Raw genomic sequence first — 14910 nt, forward strand, 5'->3', positions numbered from 1 at the left:
CAGAAAAAGCATACCCACCTGTGGTCCTCGTTAGTAGCAATTAAGCTAGAAACATTTCTTAATATTCCTCCCCCACTTTCTATGATGGCAAGAGTGTTTGTTTGGCTCCGGTATGTCAGTGTACCAACTAGAAATGCAAGAGCACCATCAACAGCACATATATCAGCTTTGTTCTCAGTACAATGTGCTGACAAGTTCCATAAGGCACTCAAGACACTTTTTAGGGTTGATTCCTAGGAAAAAAACAAAGTGACAGGATTAGAAAAGTTTTTCAACTATTGATCAAAAGCCCTCAGAAATATTAAAGTTAGCTTCAAGGATTTTGTCACAAATCTCTTTCTAATTCCCACTGTTCCAAAGATGGACCAGGAATAAACTGAAGTAGTAATTCCTGCTGAACCTGCAGGACTATAGCCCACAGATTAAAAAAAAAAGCCTCGTTAATTCTAACACACATTTGCAAAGAAATAAAATTCACTGACCATGGAATTTGTTTTAGAATTTGTTTTTCCAGTTATCAGCACAATTTAATTTTTGTTTGGATGAAATCTCACTTGTATGCTAATGCCTCATATTTTGCTTTCTATTTTCCTATACCTGCCTCTCTTATTCCTCTAGCTTTTCTTCACAAATATGAGTTAGGTATGTTCCAATTTCTGCTTTCTGAGCTGATTAGCTTATCAACCAAGGCATACAGCACTGCAGGCAAACTTTTGTTTGCTTCCCTCTTTCCCTCAGCAATGGATTTATTGCTTGCCAGAAATCTTTTAAAGTATCAGCCACAGTATTTGCTAGCTGCCATAACAGTAAAACTGGTTTGAAGATTAGCTGGCAGAGGACTCTGGGGTAGAATATAATCTTGTCTGGATACCAAGAATATATCCAGAAAATGACAGAAGTGGAAGTTATCTACTCAATAAAATCAGAAGTTTTTTTTTTTTTTTAATTAAATTGTAAAATTAAAAGAAACAACGAAGCTGAAAAGCAAAAGCTGTCAACCCTCAAAAATAAAACTACACAAATACTATTAGTTTTGAGATAATATTATTTTATGATCCGATGCTCCATTAGCTTAGTGACCAGCAGAGGTGGAGCCAGGATCCACCCCTTCCCAGACCTCATTTAAGGGTTGCCAGGGGAGGTGAGGGTATCTGCTGTTGTAGATCCCTGCCTATCTGAGGCCTTCCAAAGGTAAGCAGCTTTTTTCCTTCATTTCTGTATCTGCAGCTGCTGCATTTGAGCTTGTTCTTGTTTGCTGCAGCCAAAGACTTTGCCATCCTGCTATTATCGCGGTACTTTCCATCCTATTATAGTGTTACAGTAATTTAAATTCTGAAGTTACCTAAAACACCCTAAACATTTAACATACTGCCTATGTCAAAAAAGACCACAATATGTTTATTTTGTGAAAATTAAATGTAATGTCTCAAATTTATCTCATAGGCATTTATACACGATACCTTCTTAACTTCTAAAGCACATTCCATCAGTGCTTTCACACTCCCAACTTCTCGTAGTGTCTTTTTACTGTTTACATCTGCACGCCAGGACAAGTTCCTCAGCACGCTTGCAATGACCTGAAAAAATATGAAAAAAAATTTTTTACTACATATATTTACATGCATACATATTTCATATATGTAAAAAAGCATATATAATGGTCTCACGTTGTGTCGGGGAGGTTTAGACTAGACATTAGGAAGAGTTTTTCACAGGCAGGGTGGTCAAGCATCAGAACGGGCTGCACGGGGAAGTGGTGGAGTCCCTATCCTGACAGGTACTTAAGAGATGTGTGGATATGGCATTAAGGGACATGGTTTAGTGATGATTTATATAGTGTTACTTTGATTCTGTGATAACAGAATAGATAATATTGCTTCCAACATTATATTAATTTGATATTTAATAATTTAAAACCAGCTTCATTCAAATGAACAGTTCTGTGTTCTCAAGTCTCTGGATCATGCTAGGCACTTACTAAGGACTTTATTTCAGGATATTTTTCTCTACAAAGCAGGAGCCATTGGAAAAGACACTCAGGTGTCACACCACTTTGCTGATACTTAGAAACTCTAGGTGCTGCTGTGTAGAACAGGTATGTATGTACTATAAGAATATCCTTGTGAAGTCAAATGTACACTCACTCTCCCGAAGCAGAGCTTCTTCTACAATTATTCATTATTTACTTTCTGCTGTTGTAGGAGGAACCACAATATTGCATTAACCCTTAGTCCATTAGCACTGTCATTAGCAAATTCATTTAGAGAATCCAGGATTGTTTAAACTTGTCTTGAAAACTGGACTTCCATCAACAGATCACGGCCATAAAAGTTTTATAGACCATGTGTTGGATATACTTTGGTGAAAAAACAGTATGACCCACAGGTAGACATTTTACCACAAGAAAACTGTACTTCATAATTTGCAGAATGAATACAGCTACTAAGTTTGTTAATGCAGACAAGACAACACAAGAACAACAATTACAAAAGAAAAATCAGGCTAGGGTGAATGCAGCATATTTCAAAGACAGAATTTCTTTGAAAAAAGAGAAGGCTGTCTGTGGACAGCACCCTAGTAACTTCACAACAAAGACAGAATTCAAGTACAAAAAGAAGTGACAGCAAGGCCAAATAGGTAGAAGGTAAGTATATACTAAGAAAAGAGATCAGAAATACTCTCTTTCAATATACTGTAATGCAATTGAAGTGTTGCAAAATAGTAGAAATAGACAAGAAATATTTAATCTCCTTGTTACCTGCTGTAAGTCTTCACTTTCAGATTTCAGCTGGGCTACAAGAGCTCTCATGCAGCCCTTCATTGAACATAATGTAGCCTGATAACAATCAGAATAGAAAAAATATAGTTATAAATGATAGATCAGGTGGCTTACTGTTGCATAATACTTTGATATTTTAAACTGATAATCTCTGAAGTTCAAAAAAGCTTAGAACTATTTGCTTCCAGTAATAAATATTTGGTCCACAACTACTGAAAACTAATTCAGTTTCTATTCTTGAAAATCCAAAGTGGTAGGATTGTGATAAATTTCACAATTTTTACAACAGGTCTAGGACCAGATCTGGAACATCATGAGTTTAGAAGCCTTTTTTACTATGCCTTGGGTAAAATAATGGATGATCACAACATCTATGACATCTGAAGAACAGCTTTTTAAGCATATATTAAGTGAAAATCTGTAAGGCTTACACTAGAAATTGTCTGTGACAATTAAAATTCTTAAAAAAAAGTGTTAGAACTGTACTACTTGTCAGATGGGCAACAAATGTATGAGGGCTACTCCAGAAGCAGTGGCTTCTTCTTTCTTACGCTGGCTCAGATGTTAGAGGCAGATGTTGGCAGTGTGGTAAGGGAGGTTGAACCCTCCCTCCAATATTGTTACACATTGCTGATGCATGACAGATGGCAGCAGGGGGCAGTCTGACAAAGCAGCATCTGACATGAAGTGTGTATGAAGCAAAACAGCAGGTGTTGTTTTTGTTTTAAATTTCTCTTGAGCCTAAATCCAATATCTATCACAAAGATTTCTTCACCTGAGAGCTACAATTCAAACACAGCTATCAACTGAAATCATTGTATGTTTGATTCTTACCTTGTTTGCTACATCTCCAAAAGTCAGGTTTGTCAGAGCCATTCCAGCATACCTCCTCAATGTAACACTATAATGGTCATTTGTAAGTCCGTACATTTCACAGTCCACTTGCAGCAGTTCAGCAATGGCTTGCAAACCTCCTTAGAAGCCAAATAAACAAAATACAGAATTTTAATCCTGATATCAAGAATGAAGTAAAAACTTAAACATCTGAAAAAAGAGAAGGCTTTGAAAATAAAATAAGCTTCTAAATAAATGATTATGGATCTCAAATTCTATGTTTGGTATCAGCTGAAAAATCTGGTAACATGATAGTGAGATTTGAGCGGAGGTGGAAGTGGGAACAGAAGTATTTATGAAGAAGAAAAATACTTATCTCTTAATTTCAGCTAAAGTCACAACTGATAAAATCACACCAGAAACACAAAAGGTTATATAGTAAATCTGACAACTACCAATTGATCATTATTACTGAATGTTATTTTCTGAGGAAAAAGTACAAGGAATATTTTTACATAGATGTGGTAAGGGAAACCTGCATGCACAGAATTGATTAAGCATGGATTAAAAAAACGCAGGCTGCTAAACAGGATTCTACTCATAACACAAATGCTTCAGAAAGTGGCTTCCATTGTAAGTCCAGTGCTTCTAAAAGTCACAAGAACTTCCAATATTATAATACTCTTCCAAAATTCAGAGTTCATGCCAAATAAAAGAGTAACTTGAATGATAACCTGTCCACTGGGTGATGGACTAGTTAATTTAACTTCCATTAATCACTTTGAGGTCACAAATGAACCGAGGGTTTGCTTGAACCAATGGTAGAACACAGCCACATATTCTGTGAAGTAATTCTTACAAGCAATGAACATCAGCATTTCTAGCAAGCTTTTCAATAAAGTCAGATAAATACAGTTGGTCTTACCAAGCTCATTCATAGCATGCCTGTGTTCTTCATCAAATGAAAGTTTCATTAAAACACACACTGCAGGACAGATTTGATGATCAGCTGGCGCAGGCACTGATACAGAAATAGGTAGCAGTTAGTATTTTTTAGGTGTATAACTTCGTCTAAATCATAAGATTTCCAAAGAGAATCAAAACTTAAAAGAGAAATAAATTGCAATTTTATTTGGATTTTGTTTCTTCCTATTACTCCACAAATAGACAATTACTTAAGAATATTACTAATAAACGTGTATACACAGATGCCTGAATAAATCCACATACAACCAAGATGATATACATGTACTAGAAATATACTTGGTGCTGAAAAAGACATTAGAGAGAATCGATGTACCCATAAAATAATGTAACTTCTGGTAGAAAAAAAACCTTATTAGTTTTGAAAAATAAAAAACTTACTGAAAATAAATCAGTAAGGTCAAGTATTTCAGTAGCATTAAATAATGCAGCATCTAAAATGAAGCTGTTTCTTTGGGTGTTAAGTCCTGAGAAAACTGCTACTACTATGGTATTTTAATACTGAAATAGTTTTCTTGTACAGTGTTAAAAATAATAATTTACATACTATTGCCTAAACTGAAATTTTTTAAGATTGTGCTCTTTATCCCTCTCCTAAATGAAATGTGTATCTTCTGAATAAATCTGAATGAAGAACAATTTGGGAGTATTTATTTATTTAGATGCACTGCATTATGCATTGAAATGTAAAACAGAACTGAGTAGAAATTTACTCTTAATTCACAGATTATCAATATAAAAAACTAGACTTATTACTTAGAACGCATCTGGAAGTCTTACGATTTAAAGAAGTAGCTATAAATAGAATTTCATATCCATATTTCATATCCATAATAGATGATACTTCCTACTGCTACCTCAACTTAAAAAGCACATCTGTATATGCAGCCGCGCATACTATATATGCTGATACCCAAACATTTAAGAAACCTTACATACCAAGAAATTAAATTAGGTTGTATTTTTTGTAAACTCATTGTTTTTCAAAATTTATAAAGCTTGAAGAACGTACTTGTGTTTTTGTCTTGGTCCATGCCTTGTTCATGTGCTTCCTGCCATTCCCAACATGTTTCACAGTAAGCACGGATCTGCTCCAAAAGATGGAGCACGCGGATTTCCCGTCTGCCTCGCTTATCATCAGGCTGGGAGTGAATGATGTTATGCAGTGCTGCGCTGGCTCTGGCACGGGCCTCCTTACTACCACGAGAGTTCCCTAACAAGACAGAGTCTTTATCGTTGCCATGTAAAAGCTGGATGAGGAGAGGAAGACATCCAGACTGACGCATGGCTATGCAGCTGTCTTGGGAGCTAGACATTGCTAGCAATGTTCTTGACATGTCATCTTTATCATGAGTACCAAGCATTGATAACAATGAGTACACCATTTCCACCTGCAGGTCAAATGATTTTAAAAATAGAGTTATATTTTACAACTACATATTAAAATAAGTTTAAGTGAAATCGGAATGGTACACATGAGGAAAACAACCCCAAACAAACTGATTTAATGGTGCAATTAAGTACTATTACTATTTCATGATCTATGACCCTAATGAATCTCACCTAGTGGCTAAATAGCTAGAGTAAGTTGGCATTAATTGTAGGCAGCTGTATCAGGCTGCAAGTCTAATGGTGAAGACTTCTAACTTTCAATTTTGCGAAATGATTAAATAAACAATAATGAAAATATTTTACTTTGAAAATGTAAAATATATTTAAAATTATCTCAAAAAAGTAAGTTCTGTTAGAATTGCACTTTCATGTAGAAATGCTTTTCAGTAAAAAATTGTTATGTCGCATTAAAAAAATATCAAGACAGGATAAGAGTGATTACACGAATTTCTACTTTACATTGTAGTAAAATATCTTGCATCTACATACCCTCAAGTTTTCACTTAAAACTGTTTCAAATTAACCAACCATTTTTTTGTTACAATGAGTGACTTGCATATGGACCAGATTACTTACAGCAAAAGCAAAACCGGAGAGTTAAGTTAAAACTTTCTTCAAGTTTACAGGTGTAAAATCAGAGAAGGAAACAAATGCTCATTTACTACATATCATCTGAGTACCAAGCATTTGTAGAATTAAATGAAGCCCTATAAACCCAGCATTACACATTTAACTCAAAACAACAAAATTTCACATTAAAAAATGATTCTTCAGAGATTTCTTTGTCTATCTCTGGTCAATGCATGGCTTGATTTGTCTTTCCCATTCTGTTTTCTTCATTAGTAGATTTACATTGAGAATTGCATTTGGTTCCTTCAGTGAGCTTTTAGTAGAAAAATACAGTGTAGAAGATGGTAGAGATACTATCTAGAACTCCTGAACTCTATCCAAACAGTATATGAAAAACTATGAAATATTTTTCTCTCCTTCCCTGTATACACACACTGCACATAAAGACATCTCTTTCTGCAACTGTAAATGCACTACTCTGCTTAGAATCTCTACCACATCTTCTCATGTATCAGTACTAAGCTTTTCTTATCCTATAGCACACTAAGTTCAATCTATTTCTTTGCATGTATTTTTTCACGCTTTCCATGCATTCAGGGTACTCCATCTGTCCGCAGCTTCAGGAAACCAATGAAAACTTGTTAACAGACTAACTGACATCACATCCATTTGCAGCATGCATACAGTGCAAGACAGAAATTCCAACATTATAGCAACATTTTTAAGGGCCAAAGTAATCAATATGATGTCCAGACAAATGGCTCATGGCAGACAGGGCTCAGTACCCCACCTATACTATTGCTGAGTCCAGAAGCAACACAAACTCCAGTGTTTCATGAACCTGTGTGTTATAAAATCGTGCTTTTTTCCATCTCTTTTTCATGCTGCACATATACTTTTGAACACACTCTGTTTCAAACAGACACCACTGTGAATATCTTACATAACTTTTTAAAATTTTTGGTCTATTTAATTCCTTAGCAATTGCATACGTTTTGTGGATTTGGTCTCTGGAAAAGTATTTCAAGAACTGATTTTAAAAGCTTTCATCATGGAGTACAAATCAACATCACGGAGTTTTTAAATACTCTAGGAACTTCTAGCAATTGGTTCTTCCTTACTGTAGTAACTCTTAATTAATTATCAGCAAGTAAAAAAAAAGTAACTGTGCATATATAAAAGAAGTTGGAAAATATTCTTAAATTATATCTCCATAAAATTCCTATATGTGAATAGATTATTCAGCTAATATTAGTACTGCTGCCAGAAACAATGAGGTTATTGTATTAGTAAAAATGTAGCATTAGCGACCTGTGGTTTGTAATCTTCGGTTACCTTGGTACCCAGGTGACTTGTCAGTCTGCGAGGTACAGAGTAGCTATTACTAGAACTCATAACACTGGCTGTCTCATGGTCCATTCGAGCAGCAGAACCCTACAAATTCAAACAACACTTCAGTACAATATGAAGTCTAACTGAATAAACTATTGTCTAATTCAGTTTCAGCACTAGATCGTGAAATCATATTTACAGTTATGAATTCTCAACATATTTTGATTAAGTTAGGTCCATCCTGCCCTGACACTACTTAGACGTCATTGTTAAGCTGGATTTTATTACAACTTCTCCCAAAATCCACTCTCAGTGGAGTTCTATTTTCAACTGAATTCATGTATAATCACTATTTTCATTGAGAAAAAGGAGGATTTTACAGCAAGGTGAATTAAGATTTTAAGGAGAGGAAAAAGGATAACTCTACTTTTATGTCAGATTATGTACTGCATAAGACTGCATATACATCTCTATAACACAGTCAGATAAGCAAGAACTGACAAGTTAAGAGATTCATCTGGACAAGGAGTAACCATACTTAAATTTGTCTGCATCAAAAGCAAATTATAAATGGATTAGACTGTTTTATTTTTTAATAAAAAGCTATAAAATAATAATACAATTTCCTGCAATTTTCCTAAAAATTATCATGAAGAGCACGTCCCTACCTATTGTAGCAAGACCTACTTTTAGCACATTTGCCCACTTTTTATCTGTTTAGTGTATTTACATTTTTTCTTTTTCACCACTATCTACTCACTCTCCTCTTTATTTTTTGTCTTTGTTGTTGCTCTTTCTTTGTCTCTTCTTCCTATTTGTGAAGTTTCCTGATGTCACTCCCTCCTCTTTCAGTTTGGGAAACTAAAATACACATTTGAGCTGCCAACATTTTAAGAGAATATTGTTCCATTTATTTCACTTCTGCAGTGGTGAAATTCATCTTGTCTTGCAGCTGAGAAGAATGCCTCACAAGATTTAAATCTTCCCAGTGCTGTGCTGACCCGAGCCCAAATCTTTCTGTGTTTGCTGCTTTTCCCTGTACAGAAGGAACACTGTTTTCCCTCTAACAGAAGGAAGAAAATCTTCTAAAAGTTCTTTATTTGTTATGCATTCCTAGGTGAATATGTTACCCACCATGATCAAAACAGATGTTGGTAAATATTTATTTGGAATTGTGTTTGCTCTTTCAATATTATAGCCCAAATAAAAAAATAAATAAATTCCAGTAGTTGAAAAATTACTTTATATTCTGTTTTTAAACACTAACTGTGAAGGAATCACAGAAGCTTCACAAGTATAAAAAATCATACGTATTAGTGGACCATGTCAGTGGCATCTAAAAAGTCATGCATAAAATAATGATTTTAAAGCAGTTCAACAGGACTTGATTGACAGAAAAAGTACCAAGCATTTTCTCTGCCTTGTGTCACATTTTCTTCATGAAGTAGGCAACCTAGCTGAATTCTTTCATAAAGCTTGCAAAACAAAGGAAGGCAAAAAATTAACTTCAGTGCCAAGACAGCATAATGAAAGAGAAGACAGTTGAAAGAATCCTCAAAAATTCCAGCTTCAATTGGCAGAGTTTCAAGTAACATTGATTATATGACTACACAAATAATTAGACCCAAATAATTTGGTTTAAATTTCTTGTGTTCTGCTTAAGAGTGACTGCTCAACAAAATGAAGTACACTGAGCTGGTTTATCAGAAATAAACATTATGCACAGTCCATTAAGTCTCCTCTCTCTGGACTTGTACTGGAAGCAAATAATCCCCAGATGTCTCTTAGAATACAGATTCAGAGCCCTGTATCAATCATCCTCCAGAAGGAAAGGATATAAGTTTTTAACATTTTTATGAAGCAAAGTTGAAAATTGCTAGAATCATACACACAGGACCTCAAATGAAAAATGAATGAATCCTCCACTTGAGTCTGCCAGAAAATGACAATCCATTCTTCCTTCCTTCCCTGTAAAGTATTTGTTCTTCAAAGTAACTCCTGATTCATGCAATAAAGACTAATGATGCAGCCACAATGCATCAATTATTTAAATACATTATGCTTTCAACCTCGAAGTTGTGCTGCACTATTTTTTTCCCAAACAATAACGCTGTCCTAAGAATTACAGTCAAAGCCCCAAGCATTTGCTCAGAGATGGCTGACAGAACTGAATTCTAAATGGTTATCAAATATATTTCAAAGGCAAAATTATAACCTGTGCTTAATGTTTAATCAGATGAAATATTCCAGCCAACCTGTAATCCATATTCTTTCTGGTAAATCATCTTGTACACAATATTTTCAGAAGGACTTAAGTAATTTTATTTCTCTAAAGTACCAAAAACATTTCGCATATTAATTAAGTTGTTAAACTTCAAGGGCAAAGTCTGAAAATCCAAATTACTATCGGGAATGTTTCACCTACAGTTGGAGATTATGAAGTGAATGAACATTAGTGCATAGTAAATAAATATTTTTATCCACAGAAGGAAGCCATACATTTTGATACTTCTTTTAAAAATACAAGAAGAATTTAACATAACCCTCAAAATAATTATTGAAATGTATTTCACTAATAAAAGGAACAGCAATGACTGACTATTGAGAAGCATTTAAATAACTCTTTAGCACACTTCTAGATTATTTCATGGATACTACCATTTCAAAGCTTTATCTGCAACGGCATTAAAGAAACACTAATGATAAGGCTGCCATTTGATTCTTCTATTTAAAATCACTGATGCTATAATGATTACTTCTAACGTAAATATTGAGCCATTTCTCATAATTACTGCTAATCATACTGCTAATGCTACAGTTCAGCTACAATTAAATAACATTCTCTGTAGTCACTTTTGTTACATTTTTTCTTAGTATTAGGCTAATTAATTATTTAAACCAAGGAAAACAATTTCCTGCGTTATGGAATGCTTATATTTCATCTTATAAAAAACATTTCCTTCTACTGAATAGAATAAATTACTCAGTTCTACATGCTATGAAGAAACTCATAAAGCTTTTTAAAATGTGCAGGCATGCAAACACTGTAAGGTATACACAAACGTGTAACTGTGCATTCCCTGAATACAACATCAATAAACAGAACAATCAATTTACCTGACCAGTATTGCTAGTTGACATACTGATTTCTGGTGCTCCTTGACCTTCGCTCTGCCTCTCTGTATCATGGGAACCTGCATCATGCTTGCCTTGAGGTGCTCTCTGTCAACGTAACAGTTTATGAAATTATATAGAGAAATGAAATATGCCACCATTCAATGCTCTCTAGACTGTGAATCAACAATGCTGCATCTTCACAAAGCCACAAAACAGTATTTTGTATTTCCTGATGCATTTCAATAATTAACAGCTGAGACTGTCTTAGAAAACCTGCAAGATAAAAGTAAAACATGTCCTCTGAGGATTACAGCCCTGCAAGACAAAGGATTTGCTATGAGACACAGAAACACCATTTTCCACCAGCTGTGCTCATGTCGCTATCAGAAATGTAACAGAATTGGAGCAAACAACCGTCTTCCCTGCACTGTCACGTGATGCATGCATGTACTGGAGACTACAGCTAGCACGGTTAAATTAAGCTTACACTGTAAGACAAACAATTTCTGCGTGAAAAGAAGGTCAACCTAAATTTTAAGAACACTGCAGGAATAACTAGCTTGATGCCAATAAAATTTATATAAACCTCCTACCAAGATATATCAGCAAATCAACACAAAAACCAGGCCTTTAAATACAGTTCCTTAAAAAAGCAGATACAATAATTGAGCTTTGTTAAGTATGTGAAGTATCCAACATCACCCACTAGTATGCTTAACATGTTCCAGCTTTTCAAAGTGACACATAAGCCCGCCCTTACTGAAGTCTGGATTTGAAAAGGTATTGCCTTACCTCAAAAACAAGATTATTTTTATAAAATTAGATTTGATGTCAAACCACCTGTTTTAGACACAGAGGCTACTACCATATACATGTCCCTTTCATTTGTTTATCTAAATTTGCTATATTAAATTCAGTTACTACAGGGTCCTAAAATGTTTTTGAGCAGTACAGCCTATGATACTGCAGTTTGCCTTGCTTTATGGAAATCTGTCTGTAATTTTTAGTAGAAACATACTTTTCTTCAATGTGCACACTGAAACGTTTTCAGTCACCTAAAAAATGTTAGCTTCCTTAGGTGTGTAGTGATCAAACACATACAGGTTCACCAGTATACACCCTTATTTTGTTCACATAAACATTAGCGTCTCAAATCCAGAAAATACTGAACATTGAACAGTTTCAGAAACCAGTAACTAACTAAATACATGTCTACTAATAGTTTAAGACAAACATCAAAAAATGAAATATGCATCCATTTAACTAACGGAAAAACACTTCTCAAAGAACACAAAGCAGTAACATAAGAAAACTGAAAATAATGACTGGTAACATTTTTCTTGAATTGTATATTTAGTTATGGAAAATGAGTAGCCCACAAGGGAAAACTCACAAAATACTTCTGGAGACAGTGTTCCTGGTGTTTAAACCCTATTTTTCATTTAAAAACTCAACATCTTTTCCAGTATGTACAAAATTTTATTGCTATTTATGTTCATACAATGACTAAAGACATTTTGGTTCCTGATACAAGAGTAGGAACGCAGTCAAGATCATGCCTTGTTGTAATACATGCTGGATACAGCATGATATGACGACTATTTCTCTCATAGTATTTTCAGTCTTGAGTAAAGTGTAATGGTAAGTTTGACATAAAATCTGTATCTAAGCCTCCTCTATAAGTAAGGACAGAATTTTCCAGTCATTAGATAACAATAATTTTCAATCACATGAATACAGCAGTATTCAATGTACACAGAGGTCAAAAGCAGAAGTGTTCATTACCAAGGCACTGGGTTACCCTAGGGGATACTATTATTCTTCCAACAATAGCCCTGATTTAGGGGCACATTTTCTTTGAGTGCTGATGGTTGGCCTGTTTGTTAAAAAGCTTTGATGCACAAACAGGGAGACATTTCATTCTTTGAAACTTAAAGCAGAACTCCCCTCAGTATTGTCTGATTCTCTCTTCTCATTGATATAAGTTGTTTACCACATGCTATTTATGAAAGAGATGGCATCTCATTCCCCCTAAAAGACCTCAAAAATATGCCAGTATAAAAAGTAATCAATGTAACATCCACTTTCATTCATAATTGTAAGATCATTCTTAGCAGTTAGAAGCACAACTGATTGTATTTTAAATGCAGGGTGCACTCACAACATACACAAAGATACGCACCCATATTACTGTCACATGATTCATCCATGGGGCCTGATTGTCAAATCTGTAAGTTCACACCAAAGATTTTTTTTACCTCTTCAGCTACAGAAGACTGGCCTAATTGAGTTAATAATAATATGGATAGCAGATAGCTAGTATTTACTGAAAAATTATTCCTTCATATAAATAAATATAGAATTAATGTAATTATTAAAGTATTATTATATATTATTTATTATATTACATATTATTATATATTACTATATATTATATTATTTATTTGTCTTTATCAATGACATAGACGATGGAATCGAGTGCACCCTCAGCAAGTTTGCAGATGACACCAAGCTGAGCGGTGCAGTCGATACATTGGAAGGAAGGGAAGCATCCAGAGGGACCTGGACAGGCTGGAGAAGTGGGCCCACGAGAACCTAATGAGGTTCAGCAAGGCCAAATGCAAGGTGCTGCACTTGGGCAGGGGCAATCCCAGGTATTTATATATACTGGGGGAAGAACTCGTTGGGAGTAGCCCTGTGGAGAGGGACTTGGGGGTCCTGGTGGACGAAAAGCTGGGCATGAGCCAGTAGTGTGCGCTGGTGGCCCTCAGGGCCAACTATGTTCTGGGCTGCATTAAAAGAGCAGTGGTCAGCAGGGAGAGGGAGGTGGTGGTCCCCCTCTACTCAGCTCTTGTGAGGCCCCATCTGGAGTACTGCGTCCAGGCCTGGGGGCACCAGTACAAGAAACACGCAGAGCTCTTGGAAAGAGTTCAGAGGAGTGCGACCAAGATGATCAGAGGGCTGGAGCACCTCTCCTATGAGGAAAGGTTGAGGGAACTGGGCTTGTTTAGTTTGGAGAAGAGAAGGCTCCGGGGAGACCTCATTGTGGCCTTCCAATACTTGAAGGGAGCATATAAACAGGAGGGGGATCGATTGTTTGTGAGGGTAGATAGCGATAGGACAAGGGGGAATGGTTTTAAGTTGAGACAGGGGAGATTTAGGTTAGATATTAGGAGGAAGTTTTTCCACACAGAGGGTGGTGACGCACTGGTACAGGTTGCCCAGGGAGGTTGTGGATGCCCCGTCCCTGGAGGCATTCAAGGCCAGACTGGACGCGGCTCTGGGCAGCCTGGTCTAGTGTTGGCGGCCCTGCACTTAGCAGGGGGGTTGAGACTCGATGATCCTTGAGGTCCTTTTCAACTCAGGCCATTCTATGATTCTATGATATTACATGTACGTGTTTTATAAAAAGTGTGTGCATACATACACACATGGATGATTAAAATATATTTTTGTATAGACACAGCATTGCTGTAAGTCAAATAATATCAATCTCTGACAGACTGGAGGTTAGTTTATTAAGAAGAGTACAATCCTAACAGCATAGTATAACATAATATATAGTAATAACATATACTATATATATATATAAAAATGTAATATAGTATAGTATGCAGATAGTATATGCAAGGATAGTATAACCACTGCAAGTATGCTGCCTCTGTGCATTACCTTTTAACACTAAAGGTAGGACCAGTGGATGAAAATATTTAAAGCAATCACATCAAATAAGGATCAAAGAATGTATATAATAGCAGACCCTGTAATCTCTACATGTGGTGGAGAATTACCCAACAGTTACAGAATTGTGCACAGGTCCACTGTGTTAAACAGAACTTATTCTGGAACATGATTTTTGGGCTTACAGCCATCTGTCATTTCTGAATTCAGACATCGCACTA

The 14910-nt window shown here is 35.6% G+C and overlaps 1 protein-coding gene across 17 annotated transcripts in view; it reads right to left on the reverse strand.

The window, feature by feature from the left end:
- APC (APC, WNT signaling pathway regulator) overlaps positions 1 to 14910 on the reverse strand; it is a 100075-nt gene that overhangs the window by 15775 nt on the left and 69390 nt on the right. For 14 of the 17 annotated variants that reach the window (XM_021381543.1, XM_021381542.1, XM_021381548.1 and 11 more), the window contains 8 exons: positions 11009 to 11113; positions 7871 to 7993; positions 5610 to 5988; positions 4539 to 4634; positions 3614 to 3753; positions 2759 to 2836; positions 1461 to 1577; positions 19 to 233 (listed from right to left, as the gene is read on the reverse strand). In XM_021381543.1, coding sequence (XP_021237218.1) covers positions 19 to 233; positions 1461 to 1577; positions 2759 to 2836; positions 3614 to 3753; positions 4539 to 4634; positions 5610 to 5988; positions 7871 to 7993; positions 11009 to 11113 — 1253 coding nt within the window. The remainder of the gene's footprint in view (positions 1 to 18; positions 234 to 1460; positions 1578 to 2758; positions 2837 to 3613; positions 3754 to 4538; positions 4635 to 5609; positions 5989 to 7870; positions 7994 to 11008; positions 11114 to 14910) is intronic. The other 3 variants (XM_021381551.1, XM_021381545.1, XM_021381550.1) reach the window with 1 other exon arrangement.

This window comes from Numida meleagris, chromosome Z (assembly GCF_002078875.1).
Source record: "Numida meleagris isolate 19003 breed g44 Domestic line chromosome Z, NumMel1.0, whole genome shotgun sequence".
Classification (NCBI taxonomy): domain Eukaryota; kingdom Metazoa; phylum Chordata; class Aves; order Galliformes; family Numididae; genus Numida; species Numida meleagris.